The following is a 23,589-nucleotide window of genomic DNA, read 5'->3' on the forward strand; positions in this document are numbered from 1 at the left end:
TGGCCATCGTTTGAGCTGCTTCACCGCGCTTTGTCCACGATCTTTGTCGCACAATGTTGTCATATATGACCCATTTCACATCCCCAGTCACCACTTGGTTAAGAAATGGGTCCATTTCATTCCGTTTGGCCAAGGCTTCGCAGATGGAAATTTGATACATCATGTTCATCATCATCTTTAACATCAAAAATACCTGAGAGGAATTGACAAAACCAAAATTGCACATAATTGGCTATTACAGTATCGGGACCATAAACTCCGTTCGCAATTTCAGTTCCCCCTAGCTTGCATTTTATCCGTTATCAAAGAAAAACTGTAAAATGTACCAAATTTTTCCCTTTGCTGACTTCCGTTTTTAACACTCTGTAACTCGCAACTGAATGGACCAAACAAAAAATAGCAAAAGAATATTTTTAAATGGGAAATGTCACCTTTCCAAAGAGCATAAGTCTGAAATTGTTTGATAGATACTTTACGAGATGTCGATCACTGCAGCCATCTATCCAAAAGATAATGGATTTCTTTTTTCCCAGCCAAATATGTTATTAAGATTGCATAGATAAAATGAATCAGGCCATTTCATGCTCAAATATATTTGTAGTTTTTATTTGGGAAGAGATTGCACAAATTGTATTTGCTACAGCGCAAATATGCGTAATTAGAGTTATATGGCATGTTTAGTGATGCCCACCAAGTTAGTCTGATATCTCGAGCATTGATTTCATTATTCAGGTATCAGTGACCTGTAATAAATCACTGAAATAAAATATTGTTAAGCTTTATTAAAATTAATATTATCCTGGGCTGTTATTGAAAATTAATAGTTAGTTTTATAGTTGAAGCTGCTTGTTATAGATGCTGAATTATAGTTGAAACTGCTATTTTTTTATGTTGTTGTTGTCGCAAATTACTTGATTATTAATGACAGTAAGTGTTTTATATGCATGTAATTTCAAACTTTTGCAGTTTATTGTTTTCTTCAAATCAAATCTGCTGCTTTCAGACTGAAAAGTAATTTGAAATTTCAATAAAATCTTTTTTTCATGTTTTCAAAATCAAAGAAAAAAAATCATCTCAAATTTTGATTGAATTTCTAAGAGCAGTTGTTCTTTTCAGTATATAGAATTTTTTAAAAAGTATGTAACTTTAGATTTTACTTTAATTGCTTCCTGCCTACTATTAAAAAACATACAGATATATTTTCATATTTTCAACTTTTAGACCAATTCCATTTTTAAAAATTCATTTTAACTCATGATTTTGGAAAATAATAACAAAAGAATAGTAAATTATTAAATATAACTAAAACTACATCAAAATTTAATTTTTTTCGATGTTTTTACATGCTCATTGAAGGATTCATACATCTTGCCAAGCAAAATTAAAATTGAAATAACTCTATACAACGCTGTTAGAGTAAAAATTGTCCTTTACATAATTCATTTATGTACTAAATATTCTTTTATTTCTAACTGTTTACTGTCGAGGAAATATAATGAATTGTTCTAACAGAATTTAAGGAATTATTTTTTGAAAATGTTAATACGATGTTTAATGACATTACCAATATGTGAACACAAGAATCTATAATTACTTTATAATTATATATTTAAAGTTCTTTAAATTATAATTATCATAATATTTTCAATATTTACTTTCTTAAAGAAATTAAAGAGATAGTCTTCATATCTGACGTTTCAGTTGATACATAAATTTATTCTTTAATAGAGAAGAAGAATCACATTTTATTTCACTCTAAGGAAAGTCATATATATATATATATATATATATATATATATATATATATATATATATATATATATATATATATATATATATTCAAAGGAGAGCTAACGAAATACAAAAAGAAATGTTTTCATTATTTTACCCACGTATTGTTATTATATTTTGAAACAGACTATTAAACGAATTGTGCTACTGTACATATTGGCTTTCTATTGCTTTTGTTATGGAAAAACCAGATCACAAAGACATACAAAAAGAAATGGTTAAACCAGATCATTATGAATAAGGCCTTTAAAGGATTATTTTTTCTGCTAAAATTTCCAAATTTACAAAAAAAAAATTTAAACTTTTCATTTAGAAAGTTAATTTTGAAAAGTTCATTCAATACAATATGCGCAAAAGAAGTTTACTTTTTATCTTATATAAAAAAAATTAGATTATCTATACTTATAATAAAGCTCAATGTGTGTGTGTGTGTGTGTTGGCGCTCTACAGGTCAGGTCATTTGACATACAGCTATCAAATTTGGTACATGTATACCTTAGAGGTCGGGAATGTGCACCTGGGGTCCCTTTTTTTGAAATTTTAATTAGAATTTTAATTATTAGTTAAAAACTAACTTTCCCGCCAAAAAAATCTTCCATTTTCCCCACCGCCAACTTTTCCGCCAAAAAAATCTTCCATTTTCCCCACCGCCAAATGAGTAAGACTTCAATATTTTTTTCTCCCAACAGAAATGAGGCTAGGGTTAACATTTTTCGGCGGATTATTTCAAACGATTCAGTTTATTTTCTTAATGTTTTATGCATTTAAAATTAAACATTGTTAATTAATCCATGTTTCACATTCATTCTGAAGTACTTTTGAATTAAAATAACACAGAATAAAGGAAATTAAAAATGTATAATCTGCATAGCGTTACCCCAACTGGCGTAGAAAAATTCACGCACTTGCGTTAACGTAACTGGCGAAGAAAATTCACGCATGCGCATTGTTTTCTGACTGTTGACATGGCAACCAACGGATGATTTAAATTATTTTTGGGTTAGTTGCATGCTTTTTTAAGTAAATTCTATTTATGATAGTTATATATTTTTTTGTATATGCTTATAGTTTTAAGTACATCGTTTTTTAAGTAGTTTTTTTTAACCTATTTTCAATGATTTAAATTATTTTTAGGTTAATTGGATGCTTTTGTAATTAAATTGTATTTATGTTAGTTATATACTTTTTTGTATATGCTTATAGTTTTAAGTACATCGTTTTTTAAGTAGTTTTTTTAAACCTGTTTTCGACCGATTATTTTAAACGATTCATTTTATTTTTTTAGTGTTTGATGCATTTAAAATTAAACATTGTTAATGAATCGATCTGTTCATGATGAATCTGAGAAATTTTTGTTGACAAATTCTTGAGATATTACATAAATTAAGAAAGATATTCTTTAGTGCCCATAAAGTCTAAACGCTCAGTGACTCTATCATCAGTAATCATAGTATTAAAAAAATGCTTTGTTTCAGTAAAAAATATTATTATATTAATTGCAGATTAATCATTTACACTTTAATTTAAAGCATAATTTCTACGAGGGGTAACAGAAAATTAGATAGATACATATCAGGCTATGACTGAAGGCCCTTATAATATTATGAGTGAATTATATGACTATCAAAATTTGAAGTTTTAAAATATTTTGCCGAAGAATCTATTAAAGTTGGAATTGCGTAAAATATTTAATGGTACGACCGGAGTTTAACCTCCTGCTTGGAGCAATTTTTAAAAATCGCCAACAACGACCTTGCGAAATGTTCAAAAGCAAATGAGCAGATGTTCAATTATAGTGCATAATAAAAATTGGCAGCTTTGGAGCGTTATCGCAACTTGGCGAAGAAGGGGGTTAAACTCCGGTTCAACCTATTTAATTATTAAAATTTAAACGAACATTAAGATTGGCGAACTGGCTGGTCGCCAAAGGCGGCTAGTAATAAATAAAGAACAATATATCTTTTATTGTACACAAAAAAGTAATGTGATCTGGGCAGGTGGTACTTGATCTTTGTAACCTATTTTTAATTAGCAAGAAATCTGTTTACTTGTAAAGCGTGACATGTCTGTTTTGAAGATAATATTTTTGTAATGTTTATTGCTTTAAGTTTCTGCATTTTATTCTGATCCGATTATCTTAAATTTATATCTAAGAAAATAACACACTCGTATCAAAAAACGTGATGAACTCGTACAGATAAAGTCACCTGTTTTCAATTTCCTTAGGAACAACGCCGACGATTTATAGCAGCATCAAAAATAGCACATAAATCTGGACACTTAAAGCATCACAGAAGCTCATCAATCCGCAAAATCATCAAAAATCAAAGATTCCACACACGATATGGGCCGAGAAATATCCACGGAACTTCTCTTCGTAAAAATTGCACGCCATATTTAGACGGCCGTATGTTATAAATTTGGGTGTGTGAGAAATGCTTCATTTTGGCCTAAACAGCCTTGCCTTTGGGTAGAGCGTGCAGAGTTTCAAAATATGAGGCCTTTCTTACATTTCGTGATGAAGGGGTGCTTTTGGGGCTTCTTCATATTTTTTACGAGACTTCCTGATACAACCTGGCACACCTCGAATGGGATGCATCTTACGTAAAGACGTTGCCGCCTTCTTGTGTATCTTCCATAATTTTGTTAAGAAAAAAGTCACAAATCTGTCAAATTACTGTAAGTTTGATTTTATTGCTCGTATATTTTTGCTCTCCAGGGAGTCAAATCGTGATGGTAACACCAAGTGTTTCTCAGTGTAATAAGCTGTTAAACAAATATAACACCACGATCTCTAAGTAATAAACTAGTTAACTTTCTAGTTGGAAACAGAACATGGGCTGAAGACAAATTATGTTTGGTCTGTAGCTCCCTGTGCTTGATGATCTGACAGTGATGAAATAAAGCTCGGTATCGTGACGATTAAGGTTACAGTTTGATTTATTGTCGAAGGGGTATTCTTATAATCTTTTGGCCTCTGTAAAGGCTTAAACTCTTGTGATTAATAAAAATTACATTTGTAATAGTGCAGGAAATACAATTCTTGCCTAATTTATGTTGAAATTTTAGTTTTGAAATTTCTAAAAATCTATAATTGTTTCTTACGAAATCATACTATCAATTATAGACGCCATTTTCTAGGCTCAGCAACTGAATAGACCTGATTCATTACCAAATAAAAAATATTTTTGAAAATCTCATTTTAATCCTTTCACTGCTTAGGTCAAATGTGTATTAGATCAAAAGCACTCTAAAATGGTAGATTTACCATTCTCCGACTGATACAATTTTGAATTTTTGTAGCAACGCAGTCCATTTTAACATTAATCAAGCATTTTTTTTCTTTTTTAAAAATGTATACAATATATGTAAATAAGTATTAGGAATATAAAAAAAAATCCATTTTGATTTTAATTATACTAACAAATGTTCATAGATTTAAAGTTTTGATTAATTTTTCTTAAATTTAAAATTCAAATAAGAAATTTGTTAATAATCTAGTTTCAGGATTAATAATAAAATACGCAGCTAATTTAAAAAATGCGAAAATATATGTGTTCATCATTTCTCATCACCTTTCATGTAAAAACGTTAGCACAGATAATCAGCAACATCGAAATGATTAAAATTTGAAATATATTACTTCTAATTCTGCAAAACGTCGAGTTCGTTATAATTCAAGGTTGATTCACATTAAAATTTGTTTTCGCCGAAAGAGCATATATATTTTGTAAGTTTGGAATTAATTTCCAAAATTATTTCTAAATTTTGCCCATTGCATGCTGTTTAAATTGGGGAATGCAATATTTTTGAATGGACCAACAGAACAAGTGATGCAAAGAAAATTGTATATCTGTTTTAGAAAAAAAAATACAAAAACAAAAGAAAAGTTAGTAATAGAGCGATATATTTTAAACATAGTAAATATTTCAGCCTATAAATTGAAACAAATATGAATAATTTGTAAATTATCTAAATAAATTTCATTGTATGCTGTTTAAATTGGGGAATGCAACATTTTTGAATGAACCAACAGAACAAGTGATGCAGGGAAAATTGTATATCTGTTTTAGAAAAAAAAATACAAAAACAAAAGAAAAGTTAGTAATAGAGCGATATATTTTAAACATAGTAAATATTTCAGCCTATAAATTGAAACAAATATGAATAATTTGTAAATTATCTAAATAAATTTCATTGTATGCTGTTTAAATTGGGGAATGCAACATTTTTGAATGAACCAACAGAACAAGTGATGCAAGGAAAATTGTATATCTGTTTTAGAAAAAAAAATACAAAAACAAAAGAAAAGTTAGTAATAGAGCGATATATTTTAAACATAGTAAATATTTCAGCCTATAAATTGAAACAAATATGAATAATTTGTAAATTATCTAAATAAATTTACTGATTGTCTATATATTTGTTTTATAAAGATTATATATCATCCAATCGAAGCATCCAGTTTTATTTTTTTAAAGCACTGCAGACGAATAGCATCGCTTCTGATTTAACATTTTGACCTACGATATATTCTTATTTTTATATCCTTAACAAATATATATGATCTTTTATTATACTAAATAATTATTATACACTCATTATTATTTTATTTTATATTGTTCGTCAGTTTTGTTTTTATGTCCATATGTAAAGTTATAAAGGCTTTCTCATGTTCAAAGATCTTTTTCAATATTATTTGAAGCAGTAATTTTCAACTCAGAGTGCACGTGCTTCTTCGTGATGAGTATTTTAATTTTTAAAGTATCTAGGAAGGTTTGTACCTTCAAAAAATAGAATTTTCAACTTTAGTTCCTAAAATAGAAGATACATTAATCGATTACGAAAATATATAATATATGCAGTCTGGAAATGTTGGAAACTCATAAATTAATTTTTAAAAGTATAATTACTAGGAGCTCCTATGATTAAATTTTGGAATGCATACTCATAAGTTTTTTTATTGCATTAATATATAATTTAGTACTACAATATTTTCAAAAATTATGCGTAGGTTTAAACCATTTTTATTTATTTCTCAGTGATTATAGATCTTCTAAAGGTATAGATAAACAAAAAAAATTTCATTTATTTTACATGGCATTCCACACTATTTATTTTATATTTACTTGAAAATTAGTTCAGAGCAACTATTGAATATACACACACACATATAATGCTATTTGTAGAATATTTTTATACAATTTTTTTTTTTAAATTTATAGAATTGTGGCTATGAACTCGAAGATCAAAACATCAAAATTAGTTCTGCTTTCCTATTAAGATTTTTCGTTTCGTTTCGACGGTTTTCGTTATTGAAAGTTTTCTAATTAACTGAAAGATATATTCTTTATCAACATTTAAAATTTATGGAATTTCTGATGGATACAAGGCTACAAAACTGCATTTTTTTTTCAAAACCTTCTCAACACCCTGGAGGCATTTGTCATTTGCTTTTAATATGGGATTTGATTTGTCTGATTCTGGATTCTGGGCTCATGATCCAAATTTGGCCAAACTGTGATAAACGCAGGGTAATTAAACAACTACAAGTAATTAATTTGGATTGAGATTTCATCAGTCTAGATATTAAAATAATCTGGATACAAATTGAATACGAATACATATAATAAACTGTATCTTGATTCTTTTTTTAATTCTTTTACGTGTAATTTAATACTAATTATAAATAACTATCAAATGGAATAAGTAAATAATTAAAAACATAAAGAATTTCAACTTTATTTTTACTTAAAATTTTTAAATGTTTTTCGCAGCAAATAATAATTTGATCCATATCATGTTAAAAAAGGTGTCCTGCATTTCTAATTTCTATAATAAATAAGAAACTAATTATTAAAGGTAAGTAATTATGAATTAATAAATAAGAAAGTAATTATTATTTGAACGTTCTAAAATTACTTCTACAACCAACTAGTCGAAATATTAGTTTTCAATAGTTTTAAATTTCCTCCTCCAAATAATAACATCCCTATTTAGCTTTTAAGAGCTGAAATATATCTAATTTAGGATTTTTTTTCTCTAAAATTCGAAATGAGAATTCTGGCTTCCTGAAGATAATAATTATTTGCAGTTAAATGGAAATTACATAAAATTGCCGGAAGAATTACGTTCCTATTCGAACTATAGAATTCTAACTGAAAACTTGTTTAACTAATGTTTTTGCTAATTCAAAACTCTTAATTTTTTTCACAGAAACTGATATTTTTGAACATTTTAAAGTTTTATTTTATTTGCAACTAATCCCAATTTATGTAATTTATTTTAATAATTACAGCCTATGTATTTTTTATGATTCTATTATAATTAATACCCATTAATACATATTGATCGAAAATACATATTTAATCTCAACGTAAAAACATTGAATGTAATTTTTAGAGCAGTTGAATTGGCAAATCAAAATTATATTAGATATGATAAAAACTCAATCAAGAACGTACTACTACTTCATGTTGAGTTATTTGATTATAATAATATGTTCAAGTAATACATAGCGACATTGAAAGAATGTACTTCCCTGATAAGAGCAGTAGTTAATAATGAAAGAATACCTTGATAACAATTCACAATTGAATTTATTGAAAAGTTCAATAAAATATAATGATGCAACGGCGCATGCAAAGAAATAACAGTGGTATTGCTGGCAAAAATGAAAAAACAGCCAATGATGAAGCTGTAAGAGAAGAATGAAATTATGTAAATTATCATGTGGTTTATAACAACAAAATTATATCAACAATGAAAACAAAATACAGCCACAATTTATGCATAACTTTCAGTTTTTCACAACAATCGCTGTGGAATTTTCTTTTCAGTGTGAATGCTAGTAAGGAATTGTTGATATTATAAAGCAATTTAAAAGCCTATTGATAAAGAAGTATGAATCCAAACATCTCTTTCTTCGTACCGGCTACTGTTATTTTATGTTATTTATTTATTATTATTTTGTAGATAATTGGAATAGTATAAATCAGATGTTTTGTTTATAATATTTACTTTAAAAAATCATGCAATGTTTTATTCTTCATTTATGCGAAAAATTTAATTGTTCTACATACAAAATTGATTGTGCTTGATTATTCTTGTGAGTATGAATACATTGTTATTTTGTTTTATCTTCTGTCACTCAATTTTTTTCTGTTATTTATATTTTTCTTAATGTTTTTTTTACAGTAAACTAAATGAATTATTCATGAAACAATACATAAGAGCTTTGTAACTGAAACATTTGGCTAATATATGCACTTGAAACACTTACGATTTTCTGGTGCAGTTTCTCTTTTAAAACTGTTTATAAAAAATACAATGTTTATTAGCAAAATGAACATTTCTGCCGAAGAACATTTGTTTAAAATTACATCGCATTATTTTAAAAAAGTGTCAACATTTTGTTTCATAAAAGTGAATTTAAATATTTCTCACAAAACAAGTTTACCATCATTTTTTTGTTGTTGTTGTCCTGCACATAATTACACTTTAAAACGAGAGGACAGAAATCATTTCTTGTTCAAAATTTGAAATGCTGCTTTATGTTATATCATTAAAATTATCTTAGCTTTGTGACCGAAATCACAACATAAAAATCAAATTAATTTGCAGGCAATGATAAAATTGAATTAGCTTAAAATAGAAACGATTTGAAGAAATCGTATTACGGGCATTTAAAAATGCACTATGGCTATTTATGATAATTTATTGTTATTAACTTTTGAATTTATTACATATTCGAGCACAGACTTAACACAATTGATTTTAAATGTAACTTATTTAGCGAAAAACAAAGCTATTAGTACTTATGTAAAAATGTGAAAGTTTCTTTAAACAACTTGCAAATAAATTAAAATAAATGCTGATTGAAAATCAAGCAGATGTTCCTTCTTAAATAAAAATAAGATTTGCACAGAAGAAAGATAATTGATATTTGCCCTTGACATACAAATTTATTTAACTTCCTAATTGGATTATATGTTCTATTTGTGATAATTATCATTATTTTAATTCCTATAATAAAAGGTATTTCAGATACTGAGCGATTTTATGGGAATTTTGTATTTTGAAATTATTTAATACTTAAATGCAGGTTTAAAATTAAAAATTCAATAATTCAATGCGCAAGTCAGACTTGTCATTGTATGTGAAGGAGTCAAATTAATATTTTCATGCTGTTTATTTTCAAAATAACCGGAAATTTCCTTAATACTCAAAGTATTTTCAAAGACACTAAATCAGGTAACGTGTGAAAACAGATATGAATCAAAATTTAATTCAATATTTATTATTTGATGAATCTTTGCTATTGCATCTGTAATTAGATGTGTTCATATAAAAACAGTATCTTTACTTTTAAATAATTATTGTTTAAATTTTTTAAAAAATGAATAAAAAATTTTGTTATATTTAAACTATTACAAATATTTATTTTATCACTTTGCGTTTCATCCTTTTTTTTTAATTGTAAAATAATTTTATTCCTCTATTACGTTCAATAAGTTTACCGAACGGCAACGACAGCGTCGTGACGTTTCTGAGTTCCGTAGTGTCACAAAGTGATCACTAGGGCCTCCACGTCATAATTTGGAATAGTAAATTAAAATTTGTAAGTTTAGGAAAAGATTAAAGTTAATTGAAATTAGTTTAGACTAGCGTATAAAGCTTTAGTGTCATGAAATTTGGCATAATTGTTAAATGAATATTTTATGATATATTTAATAATATAAAATAATGTTTCGATTTTTTATTGGGGAAAGATAACTTTAATGGAATACGTTGCACGTGCCTTTTACTATGGGGACTGAATTAACTATTTTAATTTGTTATTTTTGAAGAAAAAAAAATTTATTCTTGTAATTCATTGTAGTTATCTAAGACCGAAACAGGAATAATTTTGTGAGATTTTAATCCATCAGATTTATAGAGTTAGTTAATTCTCAGTCTTTTTACAAACGGAAAATTAACGTAAGAATTGCCTATTAAAATAAACGCATTAATTGTGCCTAGGTATTTTTCTAGACCTGGGCACAGCCGGATCATATGCTGACATTTGCAGAAACTCGTTATGAATTTGGGCTAATATTTTGAAGAACTTAGTTAATGTTCTTTCAATAAATTCCGAAAAAGATTCTATTTGGAGATTATCATGAAGTATTTTCCAGATCATCAGATGTTTATTTCGGAAATCTTGCAACTTCTTAAGGTTTGGGGCGGAATTGCTCCTACTCCCCCAAATTTGGGAGCCATGCATCAACACTTGTTTTAAAATAGCTTTGTAGAAGCTCGGGCCTAATCAAAAGCTTACTCCTTGAAGCACTTAAGCTGTTGAATTTAACACTCACAATCGTAGCTTTGGTGAGGGTCGCTTTAATATGACTATTAACGCTTAATTTGGTGTCGAAAACTAACCCTAAGCATTTGTACTTATTTACAAAGGGGACGGACTAGTCGAAAATTTGGATGAGGGCTAAATCGGGTATTACCAGTTTTTTTAGTAAATAGGAGGCACGCGCATTTATTTGGGTTGACTTTTTATTTTCCAGCCAATGAGCCAGCACTATAAAAGAGTCATGAACTGTAGTAGTTGTGTAATGACTATTTGTGAATCCTTATGCTGTGTAAGAATAGCGGTATCATTTGCAAAAATTGCTAAATGACAATTCCTAACTCTTGGTAAATCATTAATATAAAAGTATATTTACCGAAATTCTAAGTCTGATATATATTAAAATAAAAAAAAAAAACATAAAAGAAGATTGAACTATAGTTACCATGATTTATAATTCGTCATTCACCTTGCGTCATTAATTAATTTATATGCTCGTATAGCAATCCTTCTACATGCATAGCTTCAAAATAGAGGATACAAAAAAAAAAAAAAAAAATATTCCTGTCAAAAGATTAGCTTCTTTTTTTATGGATAAAACAATTTAATTCCGAAATACTTTTATTTTTTTCGGTAAAGTTCAATATGTTTCCCGAAATTCTAAGTCTAATGTATATTAAAATAAACAAACAAAAAAGAAGATCGAATTCCATTATTTACAATTCGTCATTCACTTTGCAGCATCAATTTATGCTCGTATGGAAATCTGCAATTCTCCTTCATACATAGCTTAAAAATGGCAAATGGAAAAAAAAAAGAAAAAAAAACCCTTTTTTTTTTTAATGTATAAAACAAAGGACAATTCCTCGACCTCTGACCAGTCAGTAAATACTTTTAGCCGCAAGTTTTCCGCTATAAAGGACCGTGGACAGGTCCAATCGGATTAGAAGGATCTTTACCTTTTGGCAGTGCCTTCAATAGAGCGGGGATCGGTAAAGCTTCATTCCTGGTGGTCCGAATAAATATCTGTCGCTGGACAGGTAGATGTCCTCGGAGGATGGATGGAGGGGTGGTGGAAGTTGAAGAGTCGCTGGGTGGTGACCGTAGCGCCACAGCCTGGAGGCATGTTGGAGAGGAGGCACGAAATAGTTCCGCTCCACTGCAAAGAAAACAGATTGTCGTTATTTTAAAGAAATTCAAATTTTTCGACAAAGAATGAATTTAAATGATGGAATAAATAAAACATTCCATCATTCTTTTTTTTTAATTTGAAACATAAAGGTTGTATAATATATTTATGTGAATAATTTATATACGAGTCATACTGTAATACGCATATAATATTCTAAGATAAGTGATCTTAACAATTTAGATCTGCATATTACCTTTCAGATTTTGCCGGGAGTTTTGGTTCTTCTGTACATGATGATGGAAATTTTCATCGTAACGTTCAGTGAACACAAAATTGTACTTAAAATAGATGTAATGTAAATTGATTGTTGCTGGCAACTTTTTTTCACGACTATTGCGTAATAAGTCGAATGTGCACAATCATTATAGCGGGTTTGAACTTGTCATTCCGCTGTTTGTTGTGGTTGGAAGAAACAAAATATTTTTTATGACTAATCTGTGATTTTTTTTTTTTTTTACTAATAAAATTGATAATGAGTGGAGAAATTTGCAAAAGAGGGACATTGAAGATTTTGTACTGAGCTTAACATGTAAATTTGCACGATGATGGATATTTCCATCATGCTTTTTAAAAATTATTTTATATGATATGCTTGTACTAGGATTTTTTTAGACATTTTTCCTTTAAACTAGAGCATGATTTATTTCACAAAAAAGAGAAAAAAAAACCTATGCAAAGAAGGCTTAGAAGCTTCATAAGTTTTTCATTTTTTTTAATAAAAAATATTTTGAAATATCGGAATTAGTTGTTAAAAATGTAGATTAATTCAATAGTTTAATCATTTCATTTACAATGTTATAATCATTAAGAGTGGACCATTTTAAATTTAACGCCGTAAAACGGAGCTTCAAACTTTAAGAAAGTATTATAGCCAGTTTATAAAAATGTTTTTTTTAATTGTGCATTTATTATAAGTTATATTTCTTTTTAACATATAGCTTTAAGGCACTAGAACACTTAGATAAGTATGGGATGTAAAATTAATTCTGTAATTCCGTATAATCTACAAAAGATTTTTTTACAATTTATGAGAAATTTAATCGAAAGCAACAAAAGAAATCCGTTTTTGATGTAAGGCAAACATGGAAAGGGTAAATGACAAACTGAAGTGCAGAGACGAGCAAGAAAAATTGATTCAAAATTAAAGCTTTGAGGTTCAGCATCGAACGAAGAAATGCTTAAAACATGAATTTATATCATTTTCATTTCGACATACCTGTTCAACACATCTATAATAGGAAACTCAAAGAAATAACCATATTTTACTGGAACTTAAATAAGGATTATTTCTATTTTTCAATAAAGACCAGCGAATACATAAAGTTTGGAGAATAATGGTTAATGTATTGAGCAAATTATAAATTATTTCTTTCTTTCATTTTTTGTTCTGCTAATAAGTGCGAATACCTTCTTTTCTCAAAAAGCAAGAGAGAAGGACAATTACAATGGAAAATACAAAGAAATAATTTAGCGTATCATTCAGAATGACCAACCAAGAAAATAATTCAGACATTGCTTCCACTGTTAAAAGCTATATTGTAAGAATTATCTCGTATACATTGTCTGTATAATTGTTCCATGTAAAATATTTGATGATGGCAAATTTTAAATCAAATGTAATAAATTTCTTATCAAATGATATCTACTTATTAATCAATAAGTAATTATTTTTGACTATAAAATTTAATAAATTTCAATTACAGGTTATAAAGGAATGAATCATTTAAGATGAAAATGAAAAAAAAAAAAAAAAAAGGAATAAATTTACAGATTTAACGAAGCAGGAAATTCATGACATAACTCCTTATACAGAAAACTGTTCCGGCACTGCAAATACAGAAATCATTTTTAAATATCTATTAAATATATTTCTAAAAATTTATTTTAAAAAGATACAAACAGTTATTTGTATCACCCAAAAGTATAAAAAAAGTATTTGCCAATTGCATAGATCTTGTAGAATTGAAAGCTGCCTCGAGGATTGTTATGTAGACCGTAGAAAACTAATTTTCATTTTTCTCGACACTTTTCCTCTACATGAAGGTCAATGTTTCACCAACTGGTTAAGTATGGGGAAAATATATCCACGTTTACTTTCGGAATCAACCATGCAAGACGATGACCAAATAAATATTTGGAATTGCCTTAGAAGCTTCTATATTCTTTCATCGTGAGTCTGATTGAAGCGGAACGCGGAAAAGAATATTAAATTTACAGATTTCAAAATATACTTTTAGAAATTTGAGGTATTCAAGAATTAATCATGATGCAAATAAAAAAATGGATAATCATTTTAAAAATGCCAAGCAATTACTTATAAGTATTGCGCATGACATGCTGTAATATTTAGCATGCATTATATTATTTACTCATTTTGATTAGAAAGTAAAAGTTATTAAATTTAAGATTTAAAACATTGTTTGCTTAAAGAGAAATACTAGGTTATGTAAAAAACGATAAAGTGCATTTTTTTGTGTGTGTGTGTGTGTGTCTGACAACGAGCAGCAAATGTAAATTTTGCATAAATTTATAAAAAAAATCTCTAAAGAAATTAAATAGGTTTTTTATGACTCTTGAAATCCATCACCTGTCATTTAGGTAAAGTTTCTTTTATCTATTCATATTAATTATGGAGTCATAATAGTACACTTTTTGCTTTTATCTAAATTACGTAGAATAAAAATGAAGATCATCAGCCAATCTTCTCCGTCATTTATGTATTAAGAAAAAATCCATCATATTATATATTATTAAATGATATTTCTCTATTAAAATAGAAAATGAACAATAATAGCAACCTTTGCATAAATCAACTCAATGGATAAAAAAATGGTTAAAAAATCAAATCGGTATTCTATAACTCCTGAAGTCATTCAATTGTTATTTCATTAATATCTTTTTTATCTATTTATGATCATTATGCAGTCATAATAGTACACAATTTGCTTTCATCTAAACTGCTTAGAATAAAAATGAGGAATTTAGGCTAATCTTCTTCATTTATAAAAAAAATGAATCATCAAAATATGCATTATTAGATAGTATATCTCTATAAAAATGAAGATCATCGGTCAGTGTTTTCCTTCATTTATAGAAAAGAATAGATCCGTCAAAATATGCATTTTTGAACAATATTTCTCTATGAAACCGAAGATCATTGGCTAATCTTCTCCTTCATTTACAGAAAAAATAGTATCCATCAAAATATGCACTGCTAAAAAATATTTCTCTATGAAAACAGAAAAAAATGAGATGAAATTTCTGTAATCCATTTAAACCTTGCGTGCATGTAGATGATTTTTAATTCCAGCAGCTGCTAATGAAAGAGAGAAGACTCCCTATCACTCTGGATCTACCACAATCCTTTGTTCCAGATACAATTTAAACATCGTGGGGTATTCTTTGCAAGAGATCTCCCAAAGTTCTTCCTTTCACTGAGCAACTTAATGACGAAAGATAATGCTCCGATAATGGCGTGTAATTGTAGATGCTCAATTAGATAGCTCGGTTCAATAAATTACCCACTGACGTAAAGTTATTTTCCATAAACAAGACGTGTGGGCTGCCATCTGCTCTCTAACCCGGTAGCCGAAAATGACAAATGATATGTTTCTATTAAGGAAGATCGATTCTGGAGTGAAATATGATAAGAAAAATTGATAAGTAATGGTGATCATCCATGCGAGGATGATTGGAACAAACAGGCTCGGGAAAAAAAGTTTTCTCCAACAGGTTGAGTAGTATCAATGATCGAATGTCTACCAAGCTTATTTGTAAATAGTATGAGATATGTCGATAAAATGACAGTTCTCATTCTCAACGCTTGATTGAGACCTCCGTATTTAATTTTATGATGGATTTTAAACAATCAGAATGCAAAGATGGTAAAAGCTGATTTGTACCACATGTTGGAGTGAAGTGCCCATACATCATGAATAATCCGGAGCAGTCAAAAATTTGATTCTTTGACAATGCAATTAGTCCTTCGAATACAGTGGCGTATCTGATTCGTGCATCGAATGACAGAATTCTTGATGATTAGTGCAAGATTTATTTGATATTTAACATCTGTAATCTGTCAAAGCAGCAACTGATTTAAAAATATAATAATCTTTTGATCACGTTTAAGTATTTCAAATGTTTTTTATGCTCTTACATGAATTCAAATAACGAAAAAAAAATGTCCCAAATATAGGATGTGTTATCGAATTAAAATTAAAAAAAAATGAATATAAGGAAATAAAATAAAATCATAAGTCAAAGTGACTACATATCATAGTTATACATTTCTAGTCTTGAGTTGTATATAAAATAAATATTTCGTTTGCAAATCATTTTAAATACAATTTACCAAATTTTCCCATTTTTTTTCTTTGCTTACAAAATAATAGACATACTATCAATTTCTCAATAAAAAATGTGATCATAATTTTTTAAAAGTAAAAATAGATTTTGAAATAAATCTTTAATTATTTTACATAGAATATAGTCAAAAATTTTCGATCAAGATGGATAGTGTCATGATTTCTTTGAATATCTATTATTTTCATTAAGGGTAGGGTCGTAATTTCAATAGTATCAAATAATTAGATATCTCATACTTCTCAAAATAGCCATAGGTTTTTGATAAGTTGTTAACTAATCTTATCTCAAAAATTCAAAGGAATTTACAGTTTTAATCACTATAGATGACCCTAGTTTCCTTTTCCCCTAATATAGTCTTTGATTCATCTTTTTATTTTTTAATACTCCAACTTGTCAGTTCCCCATTTATGTTATCAGCAAAAAAAGCGTTTATTATTAATGCTAGAAGATTAGATAAATTTAATTCATATGATTTTAAAATTTATGAAGTATGTTTTTGATTTACATGTCATTCGTTTTTTAATACCTTCGGTTCAAAGTCGAAAACAAATGAAAGCGGCATTGAAATAATTTTGCATTAACTCAGTTCAGATCTAGCATTTATTCTTATCGAAAGTCAACAATTCAGGGTAACACAATTTCAGTGTAACTTTTGAACTTGTTTCATGAAGCTGAGGCTTATAAATTTAGATTCAAATTAAGACAAATACCATCACATGTCTGGAACTGCATGGAGCTCGTATGGATAATATAGGAATAAAGCACAAGATTCTTTCATTGAACTCTTGCGAAAATAATTAAAAATTTAGGAAAAAAACTTTCTATTGCAATTTTTTATTTCACCCCGTTATGTTTTGTCTTTTCTGCCTTTAGAAATATTATCACAGTATGAGAAATTATGGTTATATGTAAGAGACAATAGCATGTACTATTGTCAAAAGCAAAAGCAAAAAAAAAGCAAAAAAAAAAAACCTCCTTATAATATATATTCTCTAAGGTATTATTGACATAAATAGGTTTTTAAAAATTAAAGTATTTTTCAAATCATCAAAAAAAATGTTTAATGAAAATTTATTTATTCTATATTAGTTAATATTTTAATAGTTTCAAAATAGTAAAAAAATACCAATATATATTTTTAGCGTATCAAGTTTATAGATATATAAGTAAGATTGTTTTTAGATTAAAATTCGATTTGTAGCTATCAGTCTTTATTTTTCGTTTGGAAATCCCATAAAAAAAACTTGTTTTAAATCTGACATAAGCTATGTTTAAGAAAGGATCTTATTGATATGACATTGTGTGACCTGTAGACTCGTAATATTTTTTATTATTTATTAGCGCCATAATAATAAAATCGGTTTTCAATTTTGGAGTTGCTTACCGGATATCCAATTAAAGGACCGTTTAACAGCCACAATAACCAATGTTTGCTGATTTTAACTCTAAGTAATCGCATTTGACAACAATTTGAGCTGAGCATAACTTGGGCAGGCATGAGATGAGAACGCAAAGAAGGATTACAGAAGAAATGAAAGAATACTACTGCAGCTAAAATATCGCTTCAAAGACAGAATCATCCGTGTAGACGCGCTATCTAATTGATAAGCAAGGAACTTACATCTACTGCCATTTTTTGATGAATTACAATTGAATGTTTCTAACGAAATACTCATTCACTTTCTAATTGCGAAAGTTACAGTTGCAAAGAAAACAAAAACAGGACGAGTTTTGCATCCAAAACAAACAGTAGGACCATTCAGGTGTAAATGGATCGCGACTAAAGAAGTAATAAAAATGGAAGAATCCGCCAATGGTGAATAGGTTTATAAAATACGATATATTTATTTCGCACTGCGGTATTGAATACCAACACGGATTTTTCTTCACGGATTCTTCTTCTCATTTCTTAATAATCTTTTTTACAAGTCTAAAGCTCTATGTGTTTAGGATAATATATATAAATGAATCCTAATCCTTCATCTTCAACCCGATGTACAGTATGTCAGTGTCCTACGACGGTTCTTCACATTTTAATAGAATGTCCATGATTTAATAATGAACGCATTCACTGCTTTCATTCTTCCCACCTCAACTGAGCCGCGGTGGCTTGGTGGTAAGGTCTCGGCTTCGGAACCGGAGGGTTTCAGGTTCGTAACCCGATTCCACCGAAGAACCATCGTGTAAGGGGGTCTGTTGCACGTTTAATCCGTCATGACCAAAAGTCCTCCGGCTGGTGTGGAGAGAGGGGTGCCAGCTCAGGTGTCGTCCTCGTCATCTGACCGTGGTTCAAAATGACGAGGTCCGTCCCAAAATAGCCCAAGTGTTGTTTCAAACGGGACGTTAATATAACCAACCCCGCCTCAACTGAAAAGGCAACGTTCATAAAGTTACCCATCTACATTTTTTTTACTTTCTTAAAAATGACTGACTTTTATTTTTTGATATGATTCTTAAATAACTTTTAGATTGTGTTTTACCATTCTACAAATTTTAATAGACTTTACAGGTTGACAGGTCCTGGAAAATGACGCAATTTCGAAATAAACTTTTAAATTAAGATTAACACTCACTTTCGGAAATGGTTCTTGCCGCAAATGGTTCTTGCGCCAATAAACTCCATCAAACCAAACCAAATCAGACATTTAAATTGATCAATTCAAGCAAACGATCAGATGATTGTTTTTAATTGGTAAAATATTTTCCTTTTAAACAAAATTATCGGCTTCTTAATTTTTGAAATTATATTCCTTAATGTTATAATTACAAAAATAATATATTATTTTTTATTCCATTTCCGTAATTATGTTATCTTAATCCAGTTCAAAAATGATTAACGACATAATTTTTGTATTATTCATAAAATTTTCAAATTTCCAAACAAATACAAAATGTGTAGCCAATTTAACGAAACAATTATATAAAATAATTCAAAAAGATCTTTGAAATAACATTTATTTTTTTAAAATACTGAGAATCATCTATGCATAAAGAAATAAAACTATATAAATGACTACTGAAATTTGTAAAAAGGAGTTGAAATTTATTTAAAAAAATGTACTTTTAATCTTTTTTTTTTTGTATTTCCATAAAAATTATAAGCATCTAGTCTTTTAATTGCTACATAAGAAAGGCTCTGAATTTTTTCCATACAGAAATGACAATGAAATCAGATCTGAAACGTTAAGATACGGGGTGGCATCAAAGGTCAACCAACTCAATCGGAATCGGGATAAAGCCGACCAGATTAAAGCACCGATATAATAAAAAGGAGGAAGCAAACGCATAATCCTTGTCACTAATGAGGAAGATCATTAAATTTCAAAATAAAAATAGGCGTAGGAGCGGAGATTCCAACAGGATTTCTCGCTGGGTGGTGTCACGAATTTACGCTTGCAAAGTTTTCTGCCTTAATAAATTTATTTTATTCCTAAAAATAAGCGTTGTCAACAGCAGGATATTTTCAGAAGCTGAGGTATCGTGACGCATGTTTTAAATTCAGAAAATATTGTAAAGACATTTTAAATATATGAAAACACTAAACAAAATGTGTGATTCAAAACTGAGTCATTCATTCAAGTTCTTTTGTTCCTAAATTCATATTACTGAACTGTTCAAAGTGATTTATAATTTAAATATTTCAAAGGAAACTATACATTTCAATTACATGAATGAAATGAGATTGATTATTTATTCAATAAATTCAACTATACGCCAGAATTTCAGATTATTTTACTGAATAAATTGATTATTAAGTAATGCTTTTAGGATTCCATAAGAGGAGAAATGATGTAAATTATACTGGCAAATGACTATGTTTCGTGCTATTTACTTTTGCTTCAGCTAGAAAGCTTGATTAAAAACCAAATCGATTGAAAAATCGCCGCTTAGTTACACAGGTTATCTGTATTTGCAGTACTCTCATATTATCTGTATATGCAGTATTCTCTCAGTTCTTTCATAGTACGGCTTCCTGTATAGGTGAAAAACAATTCTACTTAAAGTAGCTCTTAGTTTGAATCTTTAATCTATCATAAAAAAATTCTTTAAATGACCATTTTTTTAAAATAATTACAAAATAATTTATATCACCTAGAAATTTTAGAAAGTGAGTTAAGATTTATTAAAAATCTAATTAAATGGTCTTCAAATTATATCTAAACTTAATCACAAGAAACATTTCTCAATATCAACGGTATTTGAATGCCTTAATAATTTATCTTGCGAGATGACATCTTCAGAAAAAGCCACACAAACAAGTATATCGGCACATCGTTAATCATAAACGAAATCGGAATATAATTATATAATGAAAGAATATCCCATTGCATGGATAAATGCTGAAATGTAAATTTTGTATGACCATCTGGCAATGACAAAACTTTTTCAATAAAACAAACCAATTTTAGATTTTTTTTTCAATTGTTAGAAATGAATGTGGAATATGGCTATTATGGAAGACATGCAAATCATACTAATATACAGACATAATATAAAAATCATTGCTTTCAAGTATTATTAAACTTTTTTTTGTAAAGAAGCGTTTTATTATTTGCATATCAAAGCATGGAGTGATGTTTGGGTGAAAGGGTGAAAATAGATGAGGCCAAATATCATGTCACGTCTACTTTCACAAGCCTAAATGTTTCTCAGAAATTTTTATCTCAGATTCGTGGCTCACACGGCCATGGGGGGATTCGAAAGAATGATAATAAGGTCTTATTTTGATGCTCAATCTACCCATCGTTTAAGGAAACAAAGAAATGACGAGGGAAATTCGCGTTTTCGAATTTTTCTTGCTTCATATTCAGTCTTATTTTTTATTTGTCCCTAAACATCGTGATGACCGAGTCAAAGAATTTCAAGTGATGAGGTCAAAAGATGGGATTTCAAAAAAAGAATAAATAAATAGACATAAAATTTGCTCGTAATCGCTAAAATTGAGCCTTATTTCTAGCCAACTTGTATGGGCTGTTTTTGCCTTTTAAGTTCCACAATCGCATGAAGATGAAAAACAATATTCTTATATGTGCTTCTTTTATCTCTTCATTTTCATTAATGAATTCTAAATTACCTATTATGTGATATAAATTATTAGATATTACCTATTATCTGAAATAAATCATTAAATGGTAATTCCGACCTGCCCTGAGGCTTACTATTATTATAATAATCAGTTGAAAATGCATTTAAAATCTTCCAAATGAACAGGTTTTTATTTGTATATATATTTATTTTAAGGATTTTGACCCTTGTCTGTTCTTAATAATATTAGTTTTATTTTCTTTTACATCAAAAAAATAAATTTCCTAGATATAATAATCAGACGCTCTTGATTTTTAGAAAAAGTGTAATGTTGTACTAAAACCTCAAAAAAATTATTAACTGTATTTTAAAATTACTTTATTATTTTAAGTTTTTTTTTCTTTTCAGATTAATCTATCCTTAACAATTATATTTGTACTGACTGATAGGTAATGTTTCCACCTCTGAATTTTCCTCGTTAAAAAGAACTGTAGAGTTAAAAAGAAATTGGAAAATAATTTATCTTGATAATTAACTGTGAGTTTTTTTTACCGCCTAAATGTTCTTCGTGCAGAAAAAAATTTTAATGATAAATGTAAACAAGAGTGGCCATATTCTACATGTATAACAAACTAAGAAAGAAAAAAATTGTCAAAAATTAATTTCAGGCAAAATTTCTAAATTTCAGTAAAAGCCTAAAATGTTTTAATGCATTTTGTATTTTCTCTTATGAAAAAAATGATATATTTTATTCAAAATTGTTGGAAAATTCTGCATTTTTTTTCAATAGGGTAAAGACGAGTTTGCAACGCTATTCACTATGCTAGATACTATGTTACTATTGGATTTCGTGCTCGATAATAAAATATGCTATTTCTTAAAGATATATAATATATATATATAAAAATAAAGAATTAAGTCGTCATTTTATTATAAAATGCATAGCATTACTTAGAAATCAATGGATTTGCTCATTTCTTGAGGCTCTAGATATTTTTATAATACAAAAGTGCCAAGACGAGAAATTTTAGGAATGTAAATACTGAAATTTATAATATGATGTAATTTATTTCCTAATGTTATAATCTTCTGACTTACCATATTCTTTTCTTTCTTATAGAATTAGAGGAAGAAATGATGAAGAACTATGATATAATTTCCTTCATAAAGAAAAATGAAGAATCGGATCATTTACTTAGACCAATCGTGTAGTTTCTATTCATACCAATAGTTCAATTCCTTCTGTTTTTGTATTGATTTTCTTATAAGTTAAATGGAATCATTTCATGGACCATTACCATATCAAATAAAACTCCCCAATTTAACTTTTAAATTTACTGCGTCTGCAATGGAGATGTAAAACCGTAATGTGTTGTAGTATCGTGCAATAAAATATTAAATAAGCTCTAAAACCAAATGATGGAGTTGACAAAATAAAAGGAAAGTGCTCAATCAAACCGTCATTACTTCAAAATGCATACATACTTCTATACAAAACATATAGAATTATTTTATTAATTTGAATATTCTGCCATTCATATTCTACATCAAAATGAGAATGGAAATCAGATATTCGAGCTCGCTAGTATGTTAAAAGCAACAAAAATAAATCGTTTTATTGGATTATTTTGTAATGAAATGAAAATCAAAGTTCTCACAATAGGAACAAGCCATATCATTTTAATATTAGAGTTGCGGAGTCAGCGGCAGAAAATTCAAAATTTGAAGCAATATTATTGAGCACCTACTGTATGCATATGGTCTATAGTCGGAAAACATTTTCGAGTCAGACACTGAAATGGAGTTTTAATATAAATAAAGTAAATAAGACCCGGAAATAGTTGTTTAGCTTTTACCAACAGGCGTTATTATTCTT

The 23,589-nt window shown here is 28.4% G+C and overlaps 1 protein-coding gene across 1 annotated transcript in view; it reads right to left on the bottom strand.

Moving 5' to 3' along the window:
* Positions 1–8,371: 8,371 nt before the first annotated feature.
* Positions 8,372–23,589, bottom strand: part of LOC129981466 (metabotropic glutamate receptor 2-like) — a 107,393-nt gene continuing 92,175 nt past the window's right edge. Inside the window, exons 3-4 of the mRNA XM_056092316.1 lie at positions 12,091–12,290; positions 8,372–8,488 (exon numbers count right to left, since the gene is read on the bottom strand). Coding sequence (XP_055948291.1) covers positions 12,106–12,290 — 185 coding nt within the window. The 3' untranslated portion in view covers positions 8,372–8,488; positions 12,091–12,105. The remainder of the gene's footprint in view (positions 8,489–12,090; positions 12,291–23,589) is intronic.

The sequence above is a fragment of the Argiope bruennichi genome, chromosome 1, assembly GCF_947563725.1.
Source record: "Argiope bruennichi chromosome 1, qqArgBrue1.1, whole genome shotgun sequence".
Lineage (NCBI taxonomy): Eukaryota > Metazoa > Arthropoda > Arachnida > Araneae > Araneidae > Argiope > Argiope bruennichi.